Raw genomic sequence first — 24,260 nt, forward strand, 5'->3', positions numbered from 1 at the left:
TCAGTCGACTGAGCATCCTGCTCTTGGTTTCGGCTCAGGTCGGGATCTCACGATTGTGGGATGGAGCCCAGAGTCAGGCTCTGCCCTCAGCGGGGAATCAGCTTGAGGGTCTCTCTCCCTCTGCCCCTCCTCCCTCCCTCCCTCTCTCTCTTTCTCTCTCTCAAATAAATAAGTCTTTAAAAAAATAAAATGTTTTCAACAGAAAGAATGGGACAAGGACAAAATATGCACTATTCAGTGCCCAGCACAGAATAAACATTTTTGGACTCGATTACTAACTGGATGAAACGACAGCTTTAAAACGGGATCACTGGTCACAGAGAAAAAAAATGCAAAAAAAGCAACAGCCTTTGAGGACTGTTGTCCAAATACATGAGAGTTACATTTTCATTTTAATTGGTACCTGATAAAGTAAGTTTTAGCTGCAATTCAGACGCTCAGGTGTGATAAAAGATAAGCACTAATTATCATGGATTATAATTGATTGCCTGACTTTCCTGAGCGAATAGAAATTCCTGAGGGATGTGGACATGGAGGGAGGACTGAGGACCTACTGTGCGCCAGGCACTTTGTGGAGAATTTCACAAATACCGGTTTCTCTAGAACTCAGGAACACGTGAGGACTGTATTGAATAAAGCCACAAACATGGAACTGGTTCTTATGTTTCCCTTAATTTGAAAACTTCACCCTTTTAAGTTTTGGAAAATATGAGATTATATGATATGACATAATAATATAGTACATATAGTTTTTTTTAGACATATAAATGCAATCATATGCATAGTGGTTCACTAGTAAGTTTTTTTTTTTTTTTACTGCTTCCTTTTTTTATTCCTCTCTAACCACAACTGAAACTCCACTAACTCTGTATTTTCTTAATTTTCTTTATCTTCATGTGTGTAATCACACAGGGACATATATTTTATCATATATATTTAAACTTAAATACCCAATCCTATAAAACCACAGGTAGAAAGGAAAAAATGTCTAAGGTTTGTATGCAATATGAAAATGATTTCATTAAGAAAGGAAACACTAAGTGAACTACCCTGAAACTGTCAAACTCGGCGTTCTCACTGAATCGACGGAACCTTTTAGCTTACTGACGCCTGTTTTGGAATTGAGGACTTGAAGGCACAAAGAAGCTTGTGTACAGAAACAGGGGTCATTCTTAAATCGTCTGATTCTTAAAATGGATGGAAGACACCTGTTTTCACGCCTTCTCATGAAATCTGCAGCCATATCCTGTATTATGTATTTCTCCCAGAGAGCTAGAACTACTAACACAAAACATCCCTTCTTTCACTTTCCTAGTCCTCTTGGCAGAGATAGCGTCAGTGGCTGAGTATTAAGCATCATAGCTAGCGTCCTGGGTGTGAGCCTCCTGACTGACCCCAGATGCTGCAGGCTCAGGCACAGCTTGTCCCTGTGAAGGGCTGAGTCTGAAAACAATGACAGGGCCCCAGAGTGGACACAGACACTATAGCAATATCTATGTCTCTGTAATGTGGCCTCACGCCAGCACAGATTTACTCGTAGTTCCCCTCCAAAGTTCTGGGTGGAATTTCTCTTTCACATCAGGAACTAACTAAATGTTGTAGGATGACCCCAAATTCCACAATTCACTGACCCACAATCAGACACTTGAGAACTAGATATCATCCGGAACTTGGGAGAAGAAATCAAGCCCAAGAGCAGGCTTGCATGAGCGAAGACATCCTAAAACTTCCATGGACTTACTCCAGAGGAACCATGTAAGAGAAGAATCAGGTTGTATTGCAATATACAGTACAAATCCCTGGAAATTTTTTTTAAAAAGTAGCTATTTTTGTTACCTTCAACTTTTTGAGCTTTATGCTATTTTTTTTTCCCTAAGGCTTCACTACCTTTATGAGCCCGTCCTCTTTGAAATTAGGCTTTTTCCTGGTTTTATACTAAACATGTAAATTCTGTACCTTAGATCCTATCTCTTAGCTTGGAAAGGAAGAAAACAAAACAATAGAGAACAAGGAGCAGTAAGCAAGGCATCTTGGAGGTGTTCTAGTGACTCCCAGTCCACTCCCCACCCAGAGGACAGCATCTACCAGCCAACACTCTCCTCGCCCTGCCTTCCTCAAAGGCCGTGGATGTAGCAGCCTTCTGAATGGACCACACATTTAACAGTTCTATGCTGTAAAAGGCAGTGGGAAGAGAATGAGAAAACAAGCCACAGCGTAGGAGAAAATATTAGCAAAGGAGGTAATGAATGAAGATGATTAATCAGAAATACACAAAGAACTCTTAAAACTCAGTGATAAGACAGTAATCAAGCATAAACTGGACCACAGACCATAACAGACACCTGCCTAAGGAAAGGTGCCAGCAGGCAGGGAAGCACAGGGCACAGGCCCTACAACCTAGGTCATCAGGGAAATGCAAATTAAAATTACAAGGAGAGCCATACACACCTATGAGAAGGGCCAAAGTCCAGGAGACTGACAATACCCAGAGCTGACTAGGAAGGGAGCCATGGGGACCCTCCCCCATCACTGGCAGGAATGCAACATGGTGCGGCTACATTGGAAGACCCTTGGTGATTTCTCACAAAATTAAGCATGCTCTTACCCACAGTCTTGTAGTCATGCTTCTGGGTATTTACCCAAAGGAGTTGAAAACTCATGTCCGCACAAAAACCACTATGTTTCCTCTATTTACCAAAACTTGAAGCAACCAAGATGCCTTTCGGTAGGTGATGGGTAAATAAACCGTTGTCCGTCCAGACAATGGAGGGTCATTCAGCACGAGAAAGAAATGAGCTACCCAGCACGGAGAGGTATGTCGGACGCTTCAGTGCATATCGCTAAGTGAAATAAGCCCATCTAATCTAATCGATTCCAGCCTAATTTCAACCCTATGACCTTCTCAATTAGGCCAAACTATGGAGACGGTAGAAAGACCGGTAGTTGCCAGCAGTTAACTGGGGAGAGAGGGATGAACAGGTAGGGTGGTGCAGATTTTTAGGGTGGTCAGTCTACGTTGTATGATACTCTCAGAGGGGATACAGGTTATTATGTACTGGTCCAAATCTATACAGTGAATGACACCAACAGTGACCCCGCTGTACACTGTGGGCTCTGGACGAAGATGACGTGTCCCTAGGGGTTCATGGACTGTAGCACACACCGTTGGTGGGGACACCGATAGTGGGGGAGGCTGTGCACCTGCGTGGGGAGGGGAAATCCGCTTCTTCTGCTTAATTTTTCTATTAGTTTATCGCATTTATTTTCTGTGCTCTGAAAAATAAAGTCTGCTAAAAAATTAAGTAGCTTCCTATTTGTTGAAAAAAGGGAGAAAGGTAAGAAAAGGCAAAACGAAGACTGAAGAGGTGACTGTCCATTCCAGCATTGTGCTGTGCCCAAGGCAGCTACAGGGCAGCATCTGAAACCCTGAAAACAATTAATAAATGATAGCATTTAATTTCTAGTCCTCTCCATTGGTATAGGTTAGAGGAAAACAGAATCTAGATCTCAATAAAGGTCTGATCGTGAAAAGTCCCCACTTGGAGTTCATTCTGTCTTTCGTCCAGCAGGAAGATGTCACGTGTCCCATGGATAATGTCTCGCATCGGTGGATGACATTCCCCCCCGCCCCAACTAGCTCACTGCCCTGGTCCTCTTCACCGTGTCTCATTAAAGCTGTGAAATCCCGTCACCTGTCTCGGTACTGACAGTGTGCAGAACAGCATTTCGAACATAGCACAAGCTTCACAGACGTTATAGTCAGCTGCATAGGAGGGCTTTGGGGAGCAGACGGAGAGTCTGATGGACCTACGCCCTCAGCGGACGCTCCATCTGTACCCCCACATGAGGATAAGTTGGGCCCACACTTATGGGCATTCATCTTTTTTTTTTTTTTTTTTTTAAGATTTTTATTTATTTGACAGACAGATCACAAGTAGGCAGAGAGGCAGGCAGAGAGAGAGAGGAGGAAGCAGGTTCCCGCCGAGCAGAGAGCCCGACACAAGGTTCGATCCCAGGACCCCGGGACCATGACCTGAGCCGAAGGCAGAGGCTTTAACCACTGAGCCACCCAGGCGCCCCTGGGCATTCATCTTTAACCCTTGTTTCAGTTGTGCTATATTTTTCCTGCTAGAGGTGGAGAAAACGGACTGATTCAAACTGGTTAATCTTTTTCTAAATCCCTACAGCCACGCGAACACACGGCCAGCGTCACAGCTCTGTCTTCCCGCTGCTGCTCGCGTCCTCGCCAGTTCTTTCCCACATGTGTGAGTCTTGCTTCCCTGGGAGAGGCGAGAGGTGAGGGCGCTCTTTCCGCTATTGGGATGTTCAGAACTGAGAGGCGAGACGCCACACAGAAGCCAGCCTTAGGGGACAAAGGTGTCCCCTAACCCCACTCACCCTTCACCCTGGCACCTGGCTCATACGGTTGGTTGATGGTAAGAGTGATGAAGGGAACCTTGCTAGTTTTCCAGCCGACTATACCAACCACACTGTCAGCAGACTAGCGAGGGGCTCTCCTGTAAGAACCTCAGCGAGAAAGTGCACCCCACGCCCAACCATGTCACAGACCGAAGCCTGCTTTCTGGGGAAAGTGGGGACAAGGGGACCAAGGGGGCTCTCTCTTTCCTCTACACTGAAATAGGGTGAATCGAACACTAGGGTTTAGAGGGAAGTGAAATTAGGAGACTTCGTTTCGTTTAGACTTCAAGCCCAGCACTTTACCCGAAACTTGTACCAGGACCCCACTGCTTGTTATCAAGCTCATGTAACGATTTTTATAAAAATGGCTTAGATCCTTTGTGCTGCCGTCTTATCTGGATGTAGCCTCCTTGGGAGCCCGGTGGGCAGGAGGGTGCTGTCAGCGAGAGGAAAACGCGTTAAGTATCTGGCTCTCATACCACAGCTGCCATAAACACCCCCTCACCTTCACCCTTGAGTCTGACTGACTCCCCGTCAGCGCACGAGACATTTTAATGGAAAGCACCGAAGCAGAAACTTATATATTATGAGCTCAAGCATCTAGAAATACAGAAGCTCCAAAATAGCATTTTCTTGAAAATTCAGGTTTTAGCCTAGATCTATGTGGCAATTAAAAAAAAAATTTTAAAAGAACGAAGAAAAAAAAAAAGAGAGAGAGAGATTTGAAAGCAATGAGAACTTTTTAGTGGATCTGTCCGTCCAGAAGCTCCAAATGCAGAGGTGCCGTCTGGATGAGTGGACGGTCAAAGAGAAGCTGAGGGAAGACAGGCGTGCCTGAGTCAGCATCCTTGGCTGTCCTACTCGAGCCCTGGCCAGAGCCAGCAAAGACCATGGAGGGATTTTTGCTTTATTGTCACAAATGTCCCCCGACCCCAGCAGTGAAAGCATCTGCGGCATCTTGTGCCTTGATGTGAAGTCTCATGCCCGCGGGTACCTTCGTCGGCCGCTACCCTCAGCTTACAGGCTCGTTCTAGGAGCCTCTCCTACCTCGACAGGTGGGCAGAGCGCTGCTCCACTGGCCGTTGCTCCGACACTGGGCTCGGGCGGCGCCCTGCAGCAGGTAGCCGGCGCTACAGGTGAAGTTCACCACGTCGTTCAGGTTGAACTCGCTGCCGTTGGTGAACCCGTGAGCGGGGTTCCCGGGGTGGCCACAGGTGATGGCTGCAGAGGAACACAGGCCCTCGTCAGGGTCAGAAAACACCCAGGCCGTCGCCCTCCCCTGGAATTCCTCCTCCTTAGACACACAAGTACGTTACAAATCCCACGTCTGTCTGGAAGGGGAAACCATGAGGAAGAACTGTATGGGGACCCACCGGTTTATAACGTAATTGTGGAAAACCACCAACACTGGCAAATGAGTGCACTTTCTTCAGCGTGACAATTATTCTCACGTCAGGACAGAGTGCTGAATGACTCAGTGAAAGCCGTGAAAAATGAGAGGCACTAAAATTCTTGAATTAATGACAAATTTTGTACACCTCTTTTTAGAACACACGAGCCAATTTTGTGGAGCCCTTGTTTTGAAACATTATAGGGGCTTGGCTGATGATTTAAGTTGCATATGCATAAGTTATGCCAATGTCAACTGAAACACCATGAAATTAGCAAAATATGTGTGTGTGTTCAAACAGCATTTCCTTTGACAGTCCCAAACCTAGGATGTTTTGACATGTAGTGAACGGTCATTAATGCCATGCCCTAAAGAACAGCCATACAAACCCCAAGCATATCCTTCTGTGGCCCTTTCAAAAGAAGCACATCACGGTCATAAAACTGGTGATTTCCTCGTCATTTATCTTGTCAACAGCTCTTTCTCCTAAGCCAAGCTTTCTCCCTTGAACTCTGCACAGTCCCCACTGCACCATCCCAGAGAATTTCTGTCATTATCCGGGAACTATACCAACATTTTCCTTGTTTAATTCACGGGAAAATAAAGAATATACTGGAGGAAAAAAAAAAAACAATTGGCTTAAAATAAATTTTGCAATAGAGCGTACACCATCTTCTAAAAATGCAGGTCCATATTTACCTTGGATGGTATCAAATTTGAAGACAGTCATTAAATAGTTTTACCTCTTCCTTTAAAGGAGGGCCTGCTTACAAACTCTGTGTTCTTGATGAAACAATGACAAAAATGGAAAAGAACACAGAAGAGGAAGGCTGTGAGGCTATTCTGGGGACTCAGCCAAGCCAGCCTGCAGACAGACTCAGCGTCTCTGCCTCCTATAATTAGCTTCTGTTTCCACCTTGTTGATCCTGGGATAAAATCAGGAAAAGGAGTGCATGACATCACTCGTCCTGGGACCTGTTTGCGAAGAGTTAGGGAGCACAACCACTGTGCACAGCCATCTGGAGACACAAAAAGGAAACCGAACTGGGAAGTGGATGGGACAGAAGAGGGAAGCCCTGCCCACAGCATGTCTCTCAGCACCGGTGAGAGGGACGCTTCTCCACTCTTGTTCCCTCCAGAGGTTGCACATGTGTGTGCTAAGACTTCATACTGAGAGAAAATGCCACCGAAGGAAGCACCTGCTGAACTGGTTCCAGCATACTTACGGACACAGACTGGGGTCTGTCCCGACCACTTGTGGTCCTGCAGGCATATCCGAACCGACGTCCCCACCAGCCTGAAGCCAGGATTGCACTGGTAAACCACAGTGTCCCTGTAACTGAAGCCGTCCCCACTGATGTGACCATTCACAATTGGATCCGGGGAGCCGCAGTGGCCGGCTACAACACAAGTGAAACCAATAAACACATTTTCGGGATTTTTTTCTCTTATAAAAGTACTGCAGTCACAATTTGTTTACCTTTATTGATAAGTGAATAACATCACTGAGCGCCTAACTTATTGGAATTTCTTCCATTTACATTTATTTTTGTTTGATATAATTTTTTTTCTTTGTAACTTGTATCAATTTTTTTTCTGAACAATCATGGGTAATGACTAATATTTCAAATAATGAAATTGCTAACAAATATGAGTTGCTAATGAAATTATTTCCCAATTATGGTTTCCCCATGCACTTATTTTACTTCTTTTTCTTACTGAGATTTTATGTCATTTGCCCAGTTATGGTATTTCCAAATAAAAGCCATAAAAGGGGAAGAGACCTTTGGGGTGAGTAGGGATCGGTCTCATAGCCTATTAAATGTGGAAGGTCAGGAGAAGGATGCTAAGGACTTCAGTGTCCAACGGTGGATGGTTAAACTACTTGTGAAATTTCAAAGGCAAGATGAACACTGGAAACTATCCTTGGTTTCAAACATGTGCTCCTGCTCAGGTTAGAACCAGCGTCGAGGTGGAACGGGCCTGCGAGGGGTTGAAAGAAGAGTCTAGCACACAGGGAAGGGAGCCTGAAGACAGAGTAGATTTAGGGGAAGCAGGACTGTAGATGTTACCAAAGCCCAAGATGCCTAGGCATGAGGATGAACTGTGCACAGACTGGGAACAGAGAAGGTGGGACGATGAGATGGGGTGGATGTTCACACTTAAAGGGAGGAGAAAAGCATGGAGGGGAAGGAATCTGAACTCTAAGAAGATGATCACTTGGCGAACCTGGTGTTAGATAAGCTTCAATAACAGACAGCAGCCATGTGGAGAAGGAAGTAAAGGGATAGAAGTTCTTTGTGAGAGAAGGTTGAAATGGTGATGGAGATTCTTGGCTTGACTCAACTTTTGCCCAGGTCCTGAGCCTTCTCATAGGACCACCCGTGCCCCATCCTGGAAAATCCAGTTGTAGCAAACACTCTGCTGAGTCAGGTTACTAAGAAGCCCCCACCCTCCATATCTGATGGGCTTCCTCCCCCTCCACCTCCAACCCCCAGGTGAGGTCTGCTCACTTGCCCTGACTTCAGCAAGGTCCTGCTAGGTCACGTTAGCCAGGACCCTTACCCCTGACATTCCTTGCTGGAGATTTCCCAGCCAGGACCCCAGCTCTCCTTGGCTGTAACCCTCACTCCCCAGGCAACATTCAGAGCTGAGGTGCGTTTCTCCCCTCCACTGGAAAATCCACTGTAACTCTGACCCTATGGCAGTGGTCCAGAACACAGTCTGCCTTCCCATTCTCATCTAGTGTCCTTCACCATTTTTTTCCCCTTGAAAAACCATAAGGTGCCACATGGCACAGAGGAAACATGGATGGGCAGGGCTAGGTGTTTCTGTCAGTCTCTCTATTCCCCTTTCCAAGTTCTTTCCTTTCCTTCTGTTCTGTCCTCTTTCCTCTTCACCTGTCTCCCTTCCCTCCCCTTTCCCTCCTAATGTCTCCCTTCCTCTCCTATGGAGAGAGTATCTTACTAATCAACAAAATATGAAGCGTTGGGAGTACCCAACATTACCCATGTTACCCATGGGCTTAGGACAGACAAGAGGAGAAAGTCATTCACCACCAGTTCCTAATGATCCATTCAAACCTCAAAGTTTACATGGGCAGGGCATGATACAGGTTGGAGTACATGGAGAGTAGTTTGCTGTAGACTTCCCTTGGCCATTTACTTCCCAAATAGAGCACGCAGCTGTCAAAGGTTTACACAGAACAATCTACTCCCCCACCCCAAGACTGAGAAAGTTGGAAGTTGTTGCCACACAACAATTGGAGTTAACTTCACCATTCTGGAAGAATTCAAAATAATAATCTATATTTCTGCTTAAGACAGTGTTCAGTAGCACTGTGTTCTCCTGGGCTTTGAGCTAAGTTTATTATCGGCAAGGTGACTTTGCAGAGCAGAGAGGGAGAAAACCAGGTCGATGGCTAGGCTTTCCTGCTTGAACGACGTTTGTAAGAGGTTGGGTCAAAGAAGTCATGCTAACTTCCGTTCATTCTTTGTAGCCTTGACAGGCTCTTCCCACTTGGCCAGATCTATTGAGTCGATTCTGGCAAGGGTCCAGATCACCTCTTCCAAACAGAGACTTGATGCATGCAGAGAACTCAGAGGAGGAAGCATATGCTCTGTGGGTTGGAGAATGAGACTCTGGCGTGGTGAGGGTACCACAGAACACTGGCCTTGGCTCCAAAGCCCTCCCCCATCCAGAGCAGTCACACGCACAGCATGCACACTGTTGGGTAGAGGGATGGAGCTGACTTCCAGCCCCAGTGACAGTGATGAGAAAGGCAGCCAGAGGGGCAGCACGTAGGCTTGCACAGACTCGGAGGAACGCAGTCATGGTGGGGTGACCAGTAAAAGATCTGCTTTCTAGAAATGTGCACCAAAAAATGCAGTTCAGTCTTCAAGAGAGAGTCTTCAAGAAAGAGTGGATCACCGGACTCCCAGCTATTGCTCTAGATTATGTATGTACTCTGGGGTCACCTCTGAAGCCGGCCACCACTCCAGCAGAAGCGGGCGTGGGCCCCATGGCGACTGGATGGTGAAAAGGGTACATTGCGATGTAAAGCCCACATCATTCATAATATCTGCCCACCTTGATTTGGACAATACCCCTGGTTACACTCACCTTCAAACCTTCAAAAACATTTCCTTTTCTATTGTGTTTTTTTAGCAAGACCACATAGTTGAGGCTGCACTGTCTTTTGAAAGCCTGGCACAGAGCTACTCTTAGAAGTCAGGGAGGTGCCCGTCTTCTTTTGAAATCAAAGGGTTGACAGCCATGTGGGGAAATAGCAATTCCTAACAGCAACTCTTCCCGGACACCTGGTCATTTCAGTTCTCTGAGGAACTGGGCTTCAATACCAAAAGAAAAGAGAGGATGCCTTCCGAAACTCTTCATTTCAGCTCAGGGCCTGAGAGGAGAATCAACAACCTCTCCTGCTAATTCTGCCTTCTGACTTGAATGAACGTAGACCATGTGACAGTCTGATTCGAAGCTAAGACAGACCAATCTGATTTTCCCTTCTATGATATCCCAGCCCTCTACCGAGTTCCATTTTAAAACATTCAAAGTCATGAACCAATTGTAGGCTATCCACAAGTATACAATATTCACACAATTTCACTTAGAATATTTAACAAGAAATGTCAACATTATGTAAAAATGTTGTATGGGAAAAAAAAAAGTATAGGTAGAATTTGAACTCAGAATACTCAGAAGTCTCTTTTAAGTATAAGAATATGATTTTATGATAATATTGCGCTAAATCCTTTGTGAGTTCTTTTAACCTTGATGCAGCTCCAGTTTTGTTCTACACACTCTGTGGAAAGTGTGTTTCTGTACCCATCATGGAATGCTTTGTAACTGCCTTCATGCTCTGTCCAGTGGCTTCAAGGTATAAGTCACTCATTGAATACTTGCACCAGCGACTAGAAACGAAGCAACCTCACAGTTGATAGTGATGCCCTTTCCACTGTCAAAGTGTATCCAAAAATGTTGTCTGCTAGGCGATTTCCACTTACTGGACAATAATTTCACAACCATTTCCTACCAGCCAGCAAGGTTCTTGGGCTTGAGATTACACAGAGGATAAGATACAACCACAGACAGTAAGAGTGAAAAAGAGAGCGGGGCAGACTACGGAAAGGCCCAAGGTCATGAGCACTTTGCGGGCTGCGGGGCAGAAAGGGACACAGTACCGTTAGTGTGCATGTGAAGGAAAGCCTGAAGCAGTCAATATTTAAGGCCCAACGATGTCCACTCGTTAGCCAGGTAAAGATGATGGAAAGGCAGTCTAGGTGCTGAAATGAGAAATTTTATTTACATTTCAGTCTCTGTTCAAGTATGAAGCATATGGAGTTATACAGCCAAATGGTCCGTTTACCACAAGGGTATCCTCTTTCGCCCTTCTCAGCTTATGAGCCGTGTGCACCGTGCTTGACTCCATGTGCCTGCCACGATTTGGATGGGTTTAGCTGTTGCAGGTCAATGAAGTACAAACAAGAGCAAAGGATAAGAAAATCTATCAACAGCAAAATATAACATGTAATTGGAATGAGGGCAGCCCTACGTATTTCAGAACGAAATATCGACTCATTAAGACAATGTGATCATATAGGAAGCCCCATGCCATGGCCCCAAGGTTTCATGTTTTTGGTGTTTTTCTTCACCTCTTTGTATTTTGTTTCATTTGTCTTCAGTTTAAACACGGATCACGGAACTTTTTTTTTTTTTTTTAACAGACAATTCCGTGGCTGGTATAATCACACCAGGACGTCAGTTCTTGAGAAGTGCCGCTCGGAAGTGCTTTCAGTGACGTGTAGACAGGAGACGCTGGGAGAGACGAGCCTGAGCTGGCTTTGTTTTTAGGTCAGTCCTACTAATGAGCCTCGTCACCCGGCCCCTAAGCCGAGCCCGATGCGGCTGACTGGCCGCAGGCTGAGGAGGGAGGCACAGTGCTAAGAAAACGGCAATTCCATATGATTTTTAATTCAGAAGAGAGATAAGTTTAGAGACACAGCCTAAAGGAACGGCCAGATTTGCTTCTGCTTCGAATGTGGAGTAGCGGTTCCACTTCTCCCGTGTTTCTGGCCGTCTGCCTTTTCCCCACGTGCACCCTAGGTACGACTCTGCACGGGGGATTCACCAACTCTGAAAACAGATTCTGAATCATCGGTAGAATCAAGAATTCAGGGCCAGACTGGCTGTTGCCCAGCTCTGTGGTCGGGTGTGTCTCCATGACACAAAAGAGGTCATTCAAATTGTCCTATAAAGACAAACGGAACGATGGACAAGGAAGTCCACGAAACCCCAACACTGGTGAGACTCCATTTCTTCTGTCGAAGAATGAGCCGGGTCAGAGCAATCTGGACGTGTCCCCTTGTTTGCCAGCCGGCTGCTTCTTACCACGCGCTCAGACAATCACTCCCTCAGAAGTGCACGCTGCTCTCCGTAGAATGAGAGCTGCGTTGCTGTTTTCATGTATACACTGTTACCATAGATACATATTTTGGTTAGATGCCCTAATATCAAGAGAATTGCTTTTCATAATCTTTCTCTGAAGTTGGATTAGGAGGGATAAAAATCTACCAAACAAATTTAACTAAAACAGACTGAGAGCAAAGTTGACTGAAGCCGCCCAGCTGACGTCAGAGCACACAAGGCAGGGACAGGAGTGCCTTGTCATCAGAGGGGCTGGCTTTGCTTCCTGGTGTCTCCCTGGGTCAGCATTCCCTACAAACTGGGCCGGAGGTAGGACTCCATGGCTGGGAAGTGGCCACACTCCCCGGGAGCCCAGGTTGCTGTCTGACATCTCAGGTATCAGCACGTGGGGACCATGCAGGTCAGTAAGGGAGGTTCTACACACTACCCCAGAGCCTGCAGCAGGAACCCCCCCCAAACAGGTATTTCAAGTCCATCTAAATTCTACATTTTAGCAGGTCTTGTCCAAGATTTCTGAGAGGATGGAGGTGGTTTGCTGATCTTGTTCCTGGCAGAGTGGATCTTCTGAACATGCACTGGTGAACAAACCGGGTCCCTTCCACGTGGGCAAGGATTCCATCCCTACTCTCTGAAATGTGGATGCGGAGCTCTATGTTGAGGCGGGAGCCATATCCAGATGGAGGCTGTGAGCACTGCTTAGCTTCTCACCATGTGTCATGATCCGTTTCTCATCCTGTAACCTCCTGAAAACAACCTCCCGGAAACACACCGGGCTCCTCTGACTGACGGACCCTGGGCTTCAGGTGTCAGAGGGCAGATTGACCTTAATATCACGACACAGGCAGAAGCTGAACACTTCCAACTTTGGGGTCCTTTCAAGTGATGTATATTGGATCTTCCACAATTACTACATGCTCGTGAGATTGTAGAATTGGATTCTGGGATTTGGAAATTTAACAAAGTTCTGTGTTTTCTTTTATTCTGTAGAAACCCACTCTACCAGTAGAAATATTGGACACCAGGGGCACCTGGGTGGCTCAGGTGGTTAAAGGTCCGGCTCCCGATTTCGGTTCTGGTTGTGATCTCAGGGTTGTGAGATTGAGCCCCAGGTTAGGCTCTGTGCTGGGCATGGAGTCTGTTTGGAAATCTCTCTCTCCCTCTCCTTCTGTCCCTCCACCCTGACCCCACTCTTTCTGTTTTTCTCTCTATATAAAAACAGAAAAGGAAAAAGAAATGTTGGACATGATATCTTCCATGGTACAGGCGTGCCCTACAGGTGTGCCATGCACAGACCTGGAGCCCTGCATCCTTTGGTGTGGAATCATGCGTTAGCAGGAACTAAGCTGGATCACTCTCCTCCCGTGGGGTCACACACACACACCCACACACAACCCCCCTGCCCCCCATACTTAGAGCTCATTACTATAAGGTCACCTTTTCTCTGTGTCGGCTTATATCTGCACTAATGCTAATATTGATCTGGGGATTAAAACAGAATACAGGTATACATTTTTTGAAAATCTACAAACCAAATATTCAACCTTTGCATTTGCTTTGTGATTACTGGTACTCATTGCTGAAAATAAAATAATCATTATAAATGGCCAGGACCTAATCTAATTCTATAAGAATTAGACACGTAATTTGTTTCATTCTGTCCATTCCATGTACTAACACTGGCTTTGGGCTAAGGGCAAGGTTATTTGACGGTGGATTCCAAAGCCCATTTACAAGCTCTTCTTGAGTATTAGCAGTCACGAAATGTCAGACGGCTCCGATTCACTTAAATGCAGGGAAAAGCAGCTGGCATTAAACATCACTGGATGGATGCATTTAAATCTTCAGATCTGTACATATTAAAGGAACACATCTGAATATTGGCAGATGCAATTCTTATCTTCTGCAAGTGTGACTTCTAGGGGCAGTGCTCAGCAGCTTTGCCTGAGTCAGAGAACATGTGGCACCTGGGACAGCAGACACGTATTTCCGGTGGTAACCCAGTATGGCACTTGAATGGGCCAAAGAGAACTTTGTGCATTAGTACATCAAAGGAGGGTCCGCCACGGACCACAAGATACACGTGCATCAAATCTTTGTTGACACATCTTAGTCAAGGGCAATCATTTTAAGCCATATGTAATGTAAATAAAATTTCAGGATTTGGGTAGGCTCTGGGGCTTTCAGAAATTCTTCATCCATCCCTATTTGTGTATTCCCCAAATAACCACTCTATCACTTCTCACTATGCCTTAAATTTCCTTCCCAAACTTGTCTGCCTATAATACATACATGCCCTCCTCCCAACTTAGCCCAAATCTGCCCTCTGCTTCTAAACCCTAAAGGAATTACTGCCCATTTGTGTGCAGCTCAAAGATATCCCTTACTTTAAATCTTTGACAAAGCAGGAAAAAATATACAGTGGAAAAATATAGTTTCGTCAATAAGTGGTGCTGGGAGAATTGGACAGCTATACGTAGAAGAATGAAACTCAACCATTCTCTTACACCATTCACAAAGATAAATTCAAAATGGATAGAAGACCTCAATGTGAGACAGGAATCCATCAGATTCCTAGAGGAGAACATAGGCAGTAACCTCTTTGATATCAGCCACAGCAACTTCTTTCAAGATATGTCTCCAAAGGCAAAGGAAACAAAAGTGAAAATGAATTTTTGGGACTTCATCAAGATCAAAAGCTTCTGCACAGCAAAGGAAATAGTCAACAAAACAAAGAGGCAACCCATGGAATGGGAGAAGATATTCACAAATGGCAATACAGACAAAAGGCTTATATCCAGTATCTATAAAGAAGTCCTCAAACTCAACACACACAAAACAGATAATCATGTTGAAAAAATGGGCAGAAGACATAAACAGACACTTCTCCAATAAAGACATACTAATGGCTATCAGACACATGAAAAAATGTTCGTCATCATTAGCCACCAGAGAGATTAAAATCAAAACCACATTGAGAGACCACCTTACACCAGTTAGAATGGCCAAAATTAACAAGACAGTAAACAACATGTGTTGGAGGAAATGCAAGTTAGTACAGCCACTTTGGAAACAGTGTGGAGCTTCTTTAAGAAATTAAAAATAGAGCTACCCTATGACCCTGCAATTGCACTACTGGGTATTTACCCCAAAGATACAGACGTAGTGAAAAGAAGGCCCATCTGTACCCCAATGTTCATAGCAGCAATGGCCATGGTTGCCAAACTGTGGAAAGAACCAAGATGCCCTTCAACGGATGAATGGATAAGGAAGATGTGGTCCATATACACTATGGAGTATTATGCCTCCATCAGAGAGGATGAGTACCCAACTTTTGTAGCAACATAGATGGGACTGGAGGAGATTATGCTGAGTGAAATAAGTCAAGCAGAGAAAGTCAATTATCATATGGTTTCACTGATTTGTGGAGCATAAGGAATAACACGGAGGACATGGGGAGATGGAGAAGAGAAGGGAGTTGAGGGAAATCGGAAGGGGAGATGAACCATGAGGGACTATGGACTCTGAAAAACAATCTGAGTGTTTTGGAGGGGTGGGGGTGGGAAGCTGGGTGAGCCTGGTGGTGGGTATTATGGAGGGCATGGATTGCATGGAGCACTGGGTGTGGTACATAAACAATGAATTCTGGTACACTGAAAAGAAATTTTAAAAATTTTTAAAAAAGATCTCCCTTGGGGCGCCTGGGTGGCTCAGTGGGTTGGAGCCTCTGTCTTCGGCTTGGGTCATGATCCCCGCATCGGGCTCTCTGCTCGGCGGGGAGCCTGCTTCCTCCTCTCTCTCTCTGCCTGCCTCTCTGCCTACTTGTGATCTCTGTCAAATACACAAATAAAATCTTAAAAAAAAAAAAAAAAGATCTCCCTTATTTTAGGTTTGCCTGAAATAGGAGAGTCTATTTCTATTACCATGCATTTACAATATCCATACTTCTGGATTTTTTGCTGTTTCATGGTGTTGTGAAGTCAGCAAGCAAAAACATGATTTCGCCCATTTAGCAGCACTGTTAGATCATGAGTTCTGAGAGCAGTGTCTTGCTCCACACACCAGCATCCCCTAGAGGCAGTGTCTGTGTGAGCAGATGGCCTCGTTTCCTTGACTGTGCTGCCATATGAGGGCAGACCCTCATCGCCCTGTGACCACAAAGACTGCTTCCCATGATATGGTCTGTGCCGGTAGACCAAGCGTCCTGTGGCATCTAGGTCACCTCCTGCACTGCTCTGCATCTCCGTTCCTTGGATGAATCAACTCCCCTCTGCAATGTGGAAACTCCTCCTGTCCCTCAGTGTGGCTTCCTCCATGGCACTGCCTCTACCAGCCCCTCCCGTTCCTGCCCTAACGTTCTCTCTGCTGCCACTCATTCATCTCAGATTTTATCAAAGGTATTTGGTATTTATCTTATTTATTCCTCTGATTATAAATTCCTGAAAAAAGAAGACTTGCATCCTATTAACCTTTACATCCTATGGCGTATTTCCTGAGGAATTAAGTGAGTATCGTTAAATATTCAGAAATATAGACAGCAGTGCGTGTGCCTAGGGAGGGTATCGGGACATTTCTCCCCCAGCCACTGATGGTGCATACGTAACACGTGAAGATTAGCACAGGCTGTTTACAACACTTTCCCTTCCCTGGTGTCCTACAGCCTACATTTTACATTGGAGATAGTATAGCCAAGATCATGGACAGGGGGCATGAACTTTCTGCTCTGACACCATCTTTGTGCTATAATGGAACTAGGCATTCCCATAATCAGCTGTAAAAATATGTTACATGGATCTATCACAAAATACCAGGCATTTGAAGAATACTTTCCCATTTTGTTCTCTAAGAACTGAAAAAAAAAAAACCGTGATCTAACAATATTATTTTGAATCATGTCATCTAGTCATTTTACCCATATGAATGTCACCATAACATTATACGTACAAAGAACTCATCTCCTCACAGGTCACTCTAATATAGCAAGGCAAACGTATTTCAAATACTAGCAAAACAATCTAATTCAAAAAACAGATCACACACTTCTGTGTGAGAGACATCTCCATCTATCACTGACATCTCACATGCTACACATTAAAACGGTGGCAAAGTGGGGGAGATGATGCGTTATGATGTGTGAAATAATCTAAATGATGTAAATGTTATCAGAAGATTAATGTCGGTTTCTACCACAGGAGACCTGTATTACAAACGCACCACCTCATCTAGTCTGTGTGCTCTCTGCTGGGTTCAGTGCAAACTACCACAGGGAAGATAAACAGAAGAAAATAATTAAGGGAGGATGGGGATCATCAGGCTTCCCTGATGGATTATGAGGCATGTGATGAGTAGACATGGGGTCAGCATTCTCGGTGCTGAATTCTCCAGCCCAGGGAGATGTGTAGTGTCTCGCAGCACAGATGGTGAATTAGAACAAGTCCTTGGTAATTTGTGGAGCCTGGGGAGACGCCAGTAGTAATATAACAATGGTAATTAAGTGTGGGCTAAACTTTATAAAAAAAATACTCTGGTGCACAGGGGCCTCCGTTCGCCTGGAGTCTAGCTGCCATGATGTCTGCACACAGAGTCGTCCAGCTCCCCTCACGGGATCCTGTCTCAAGGGTTCTGGCAGAGAATTCAGACCAGCAGGCTCCAACACAGCATGGTTCAGGCCGGGGATGTTTGGCAAAGAAAATCACCCTTCATCTCCTTAAACACAGCTCTCGTGTAGGTGGAGTCTCAGGCCTCACGCTGTGGAAGTGCTGCCCATCCATGTGCTTAGCATTTCTGCTGCAAGGATCATCAGGGCAATCTGGCACGGGCTTCCCTGCTGGAAATCCCTGGAAGTAACCACAGGGCTACAACTGGAAATATGGTCCATGGTCCATAGGAAATAGAAGCAACATCTCATTTCTAGTAACCATGAAAATCAATGAGCTACCTCACCCCCAGATTGGAAAAAAGCTCTCATCAAAGTATTCTGCATTATAATAACAAGCACCAGCCACAGGGACTCAGGTAAGCTCAGAGGCTACAGGATCCCATGTAAAAACCTACCAGGCTGGCAACGCCCCAACTCTTCTTTGCATTCTGGGGCAGAACTAACACATCAACAAATAATTAAAGGGAAGGTATTTCTTATATTGGGTCTGAAAACTATTTTTCTGCACAGTGTTGGCTATTACAAACAAATTATGGAACTAGACATCACTAATGGCATTAGCAAGCCTAGTCCCTGCTTTTGGTAGATGCATTTAATTAATTTTATTATTGTTTCTTTCCTTTCTTTTTTTTTTTTCTCCTGTCCCTACCAACTGAAGCCTGATTAAAACTTAGAGATCTCAGTTCAGGTCCTTATGGCTGGCGTCAATCAGGGCTGACGTTTGTGTGTGTGTGTGTGTGTGTGTGTGTGTGTGTGTGTGTATACAGAGAGAGAGAGAGAGAGAAAGAAAGAAAATGACCAAAATTTGTTTACTCTGTCTTCATTCAATAGCATTTAAAATAGTTGAAAATAGCTGTTATTTACTTCCTAACTTTTCTCTCTGCCACACTGATGATTATGAGTCTTTCAAACATTTGTCAACTCTTAGGGTTACCAGACCCTTTACCTCGGGACCATGCCAACTGCTTGTCCCCACTTAAATTATTTCACTGAAGTGAAACCATCATTCTGGACGTGGGCTTCCTAGACACACAGAGAAGGAGGTGGATCCTGTTCATGAGACCTGGTCATCTGCCTCTGGGACACCTGGGTGCCTATGAACCTTCTGTTATCCAAAACACCAAGTCCTTCCCTGTGTGCCAAGATTTCCTAATTTTCTTGCCATCATGTACATCAGAAGGTACCTATTTTTCACTTTGACTGAAATCTTCCATTAATTACATTATTTCTGTATGTGAATTATCTATCATTCAAATTGAAAAGATCCTGAATATGCTGTTAATTATGTATTTTCACTCTCACAGCTAGTGAGTAATAATACTAGAGAGTATTATTATGCCCCTAGATCTGACCCAAGATATGAACAAAAGTCTTAGAATGGTCCAAAATAAGGGAGAAAACCAGACTACCAGAAACTTTCCAATGACTTCAACCCAGTGATCAACACCGTTGTGGCTCGCCCCACCAGCAATTGTGAAAAGACAAGGTGCAGCCCATGTTACACTTTCTCAACTGTAAGAGCCATCGTAGAAAATCTTGATCTACACCTCACTGAGAATTTAGAAGCACCATTTCTAAAGAGTATTTCTAAGAGCGATGTTGGACCGGGATGGACCCAGGCTTGAACATTATTTTGTGAAACTGTATTAGCTCTTCATAAACGCATCACCAAAGATCTTACGAACAGTAGAGTGGATGATCAGCTCGGTGCGTCATCCAGTTAACAGAGCCACAGTTTCTGCCAGCTTGCTTCCTTCCTTTTCCCGTGAACACCACAGAGACATTCCTCTAACTAGAGTACTTCCTTTTACTAACGTCCCACAGGGGCACTGCCAGTGACTCAGCCACCACCCCGGGTCCTCTCAGCCACTTCCCTGAAGCTCTCATGTGCTCTTGGACAGACTGCTTTCTCTGCTTGCATCCTGATTTCCAATATAAGTGCATGCTCTAACCTTTGTGCACCAAAACAATTCTTGACACGGAAAACGGACGGAAGAGTTGGCTGAACTTTCTACCTTATGTGGGCCATCCGCTATTTTGATAGCAACCACAATGAGTAACTTCAGTTCTTATTTCAAACCTAACCTGCCCATGGTCCTTCTATTTTCATGGTCCTGGATCTTTTCAGAGTTCCCTGCTCATGGTAGACTGTCTTTCACAACCGTGACCTTCATCTTGCTGCATCTGCTCACTGCCATGGGGTGTTGCATGGCCAGCACACTGAGCTCCTTGGAGGACGTCTCCTGCAACCACCTGTGCTTCTGTGGGCAGTTTCCTATTTTCTCCTCATTGGAGCGATTTGTTTCTCAAAGTCAGAGTTTTGGGGGTTGTTTCGTTTAGGGGATGTCTCTTTTTTAAAGTTGAAGCCATTATTTTCTGGATGTTTTGGAAAATATTCTTATTGGTTGCCTTCATTGTCATTATAAGTCATTTCCCCTGTCCAATTTACCCTTATAGGGTCCAGAGGAACCTCAAGGTCATGTAAGGTCATTCTGCTTGGTAAAAAGCCAGATCCATCACCATAGGAAGGGACAAAGGAATAATTGAAATGACAAGAAATGGGAGAAAATACTGGCAAGACTGGTAATCAAGAGGTATGGGAGCATCAGAGAATGGACAATGTTAGCCGTGTGTAACAATTAAGGCAGAAAACCCCCTTTGATGGCGTGTGCTTTGGGGTGAGGTCTCTTCTAGTCCGGGGGCTCATTTAACTTCTAGTTGACCAGACAGTTCTACCTCAGTGGTCAGAATTATCCCATAGCCCATGGCCTCTTTTATTTCTTCTTGATTTTGAGGAATATAATTATTGGCAAAATAATATATCATATTTGCTGAAATATACTAGCTATATTCCCTAATGTTCAGAAGTCTGTGTTCTATGGTCGAACTGCCTAGGTTTAAATTCCATTTGTGATACTATTGATTTTACAATGTTGGACAAATTCCTCATTGTTCTAAGCTATTTCTTATCTATAAATAGGAGTGATAAGCACTCCCCATACCTTCAGTTGAAGATTCAATAAAACTGAAAAATGCATTGTACATTTTTCATCATCAATAAACAATATCATTGAAACTATTATATCCAAGTGAAGCATCTAGGTAATTTTTAGACTATGGTGGTATCCACTAGCTAGTTTATCTCGTTCCTGTGCCAGAGTAAGGATTGGCGCCTGGACTCCCTTGATCCGTCTGACCATTGCAGAATTTCCTCCAGCGCTGACTTTACGTCTGTTCTCCTATCTGTTTACCTCAGCTGTGTTTCTGTGGGTCCCAGGGACATACATTCTTCCTGAGTTACACTATGTTATCTACACATCGACAGTCTATGACTCGGGAAAGGAGACACGCTGCATGGCCGTGTTCCACGCACAGCCACCTCTCCTTCCATTGCGCTTTGCAGATACTGCATGATTACAGAAGGAAGGTTTGTGATGACCCGACATTGCTACTCACTTCAGGCATCTGGTTAAGTGTCTGCCTCCAGCTCAGGTCATGATCCCAGGGTCCTGGTATCGAGCCCCGCATCAGGCTCAGGCTCCTTGCTCAGCAGGGAGTCTGCTTCTCCCCTCCTTCTGCTGCTCCCCCTGCTTGTGGTCTCCCTCCCTCCCTCCCTCCCTCCCTCTCTCTCAAATAAATAAATAAAAGCTTAAAAAAAAAGAAATTGCTCACTTCATGTCTCCAAGTCTCATTTTTAACAATTCTGACAATATTTCAAAGCTTTTCGTTCGGGTTCTGTTTGTTAGGCGGTTCTGTGACCAGTGCTCTTGGCTGTTAGTACTGTCATTGGTTTGCGGCACAATGAACCATGCCCACGTGAGACGGTGAACTTCACTGACATGGGTGTGTTCTGACCGCTCTACTGACCAGCCATCTTCCCGTCGTTCTCCCTCTCCTCCAGCCGCCCTGCTCCCTCAGGCACAGCAATATTAAAACCAGACTAATAATAACTCTGCAATGAGCTCCAAGAGTGTGAGTGAAAGAGTCACATGTCTCTCACTTTGAATCAAAACCTAGAAATGATTACGCTTACTGAGGAAGACGTGAGGAAAGCCTTGATGGGCCAAAAGTGAGGCCTCTTGTGCTGAAGAGTTGGCCAAATTGTGAATGCAAATGAAAATCCTTGAAGAAAATTAAAAATGCTACTCCAATGAGCATGCAAGTAATAATAATAAAGTGAAACAGCCTTATTATTGTTTTTAAGGAAAAGGTTGAGTGATCTGGACAGAAGAATAAAGCAGCCACAATGTTCCCTTAAGCCAAAGCCTGATCCAGAACAAGGCCCGAATTCTCAGTTCTGTGAAGGCTGAGGCAGGCGGGGAAGCTGCAGAGGGAAAGTCTGAAGCCTGTGGAGCTTGGCTGGTGGGATTAAGGGAAGCAGCCTTCGCCCTGACATGAAGGACCAGATGAGGCCGCAGGTGCCCACGGAGACGCTGCAGCAAGTCACCCAGGAGATCCAGCTCAGAGAACTCAGGAAGGCGGCCACACTTACAACCGACTGCCAGTGTAGACCAAACAGCCTTCTGTCGGGAGACGACGCCATCTAGGACTTTCACAGCCAGAGACAAGTCGATGCCCGGCTTCAGAGCTGCGAAGGACAGGCTGGCTCCCCTGTGAGGGGCTGATGCAGCCGGTGACTCTATGTGGAAGCCAGTGCCCTTGTCCCATTCTGAAAATCTACAACACGGTTCACTGAATACGGTAAACCCACCGTTGGGGCCAAATGCTCAGAGAACAAGATTTCTTTCAAGACACTGCTGCTCGCTGACAGTGCACCCGTCACCAAGAGCTCTGATGGAGACGGACCATGAGAGTAACGTGGTTTTCATGCTGCTAATGCAGCGTCCATCCTGCAGCCCAAGATCAAGGAGTCATTTCAACTTTCAAGTCTTCTTACTGAAGGAATGCATTTCGTAAGGTTACAGCTGCCATAGATGGTGATTCCTCTTGGATCTGGGCAAAGTAAAAACCTTCCAGAAACGATTCACCATTCTAGATGCTACTGAGAACATCTGTGGTTCATGGGAAGAGATCAGAACATCAGCACAAAGAGGAGGTTGGAAGAAGGGAGTCCAACCCACACGGATGACTTTGAGGGTCCGAGACTTGGTGGAGGAGGGAACCACAGATGGGGCAGAAGGGGCCAGAGAATGGGCATCAGAAGAGGAGCCTGCAGACGGGACTGCACCGCCGTGCTCTCGGGGTCACACTCGAACAGACGAGGAGCTGCTTCTTGCGCAGGAGCACAGAAAGTGGGTTCTTGAGGTGGAATCCATTCCTGGTGAAGATGCTGGGAAGACTGTTGAAATGACGACCAAGGATTTAGAACATTCTGCAAACGTAGCTGATAAAGCAGCAGCAGGGTTTGAAGGTCTAACTCCAGTCTGAATGAAGTTCTATGGGGGGTAAAGGCTATCAAACAGCATTTTATGCTACAGACAAACTGTGAAAGGAAGAGTCCCTCAATGCAGCAAACTTCAATGTCCTTATTTTAAGAAACTGCCACAGCCATCCCAACTTAAGCATCCATACCCTGATCAGCCAGCAGCCACCAACACCGAGGCAAGACCCTCCGTGGGCAAAAGATGACAAGTCACTGAAAGCTCAGGTGGTAGTTAGCGTTTTTGAGCAGGTAAGTTTTTTTTTTTTTAAGATTTTATTTATTTATTTTACAGACAGATCACAAGTAGCAGACAGGTAGGCAGAGGGGGCGGGGGTAAGCAGGCTCCCCACCTAGCAGAGAGCCGGATGCGGGGCCCCATCTCAGGACCCTGAGATCATGACCTGAGCCGAAGGTAGAGGCTTTAATACACTGAGCCACCCAGGTGCCCCAGATAAGTATTTTTAAATTCAGGTATATGCTTTTTTTAGACAATGCTATTGTACATTAATAGACTATGGTACAGTGTAAACACAACTTCTATATGCACTGGGAAACCAAAACAATCATTAGGTCACTTTATTGTGATATTTGCTTTATTGTGGCGGTCTGGAACCAAATCCACAATATCTCCAAGGCAGGCCTATATTATGAATTAAACTTTCAAGTCCCAGTGGTAATTGTGAAAGCATATATACTGATTTTTTAAACATCTTTACACTAAGTTTATTACCCATTCTACAATCACTGCTTCATAGAAAGACATGACGGTGTCATATCTAATACTGTTTTAGTAGTTTTTCTTTAAGATTCTCTGCCTCTTCCAATTTCAATATTCCTTATATTCTGATCCAGGTTCTAGAATGCTAATTTTATACACTATTTTATATAGTATATATTTGCTCTTCATTTCCAGTTTAAATTCCTTCCGAACACTCCCTCTCCCAGAAGCTTCTAAGACATACTGCATCACACTA

At 45.0% G+C, this 24,260-nt stretch overlaps 1 protein-coding gene across 1 annotated transcript in view; it reads right to left on the reverse strand.

Annotated features, from left to right (window-relative positions):
* The window catches only part of CSMD1 (CUB and Sushi multiple domains 1), a 1,958,110-nt gene that overhangs the window by 43,156 nt on the left and 1,890,694 nt on the right, over window positions 1-24,260 (reverse strand). The window contains exons 53-54 of the mRNA XM_032869815.1: window positions 7,036-7,209; window positions 5,467-5,640 (exon numbers count right to left, since the gene is read on the reverse strand). Coding sequence (XP_032725706.1) covers window positions 5,467-5,640; window positions 7,036-7,209 — 348 coding nt within the window. The remainder of the gene's footprint in view (window positions 1-5,466; window positions 5,641-7,035; window positions 7,210-24,260) is intronic.

This window comes from Lontra canadensis, unplaced genomic scaffold, assembly GCF_010015895.1.
Source record: "Lontra canadensis isolate GAN:19392208 unplaced genomic scaffold, GSC_riverotter_1.0 scaffold39, whole genome shotgun sequence".
Classification (NCBI taxonomy): Eukaryota; Metazoa; Chordata; class Mammalia; order Carnivora; family Mustelidae; genus Lontra; species Lontra canadensis.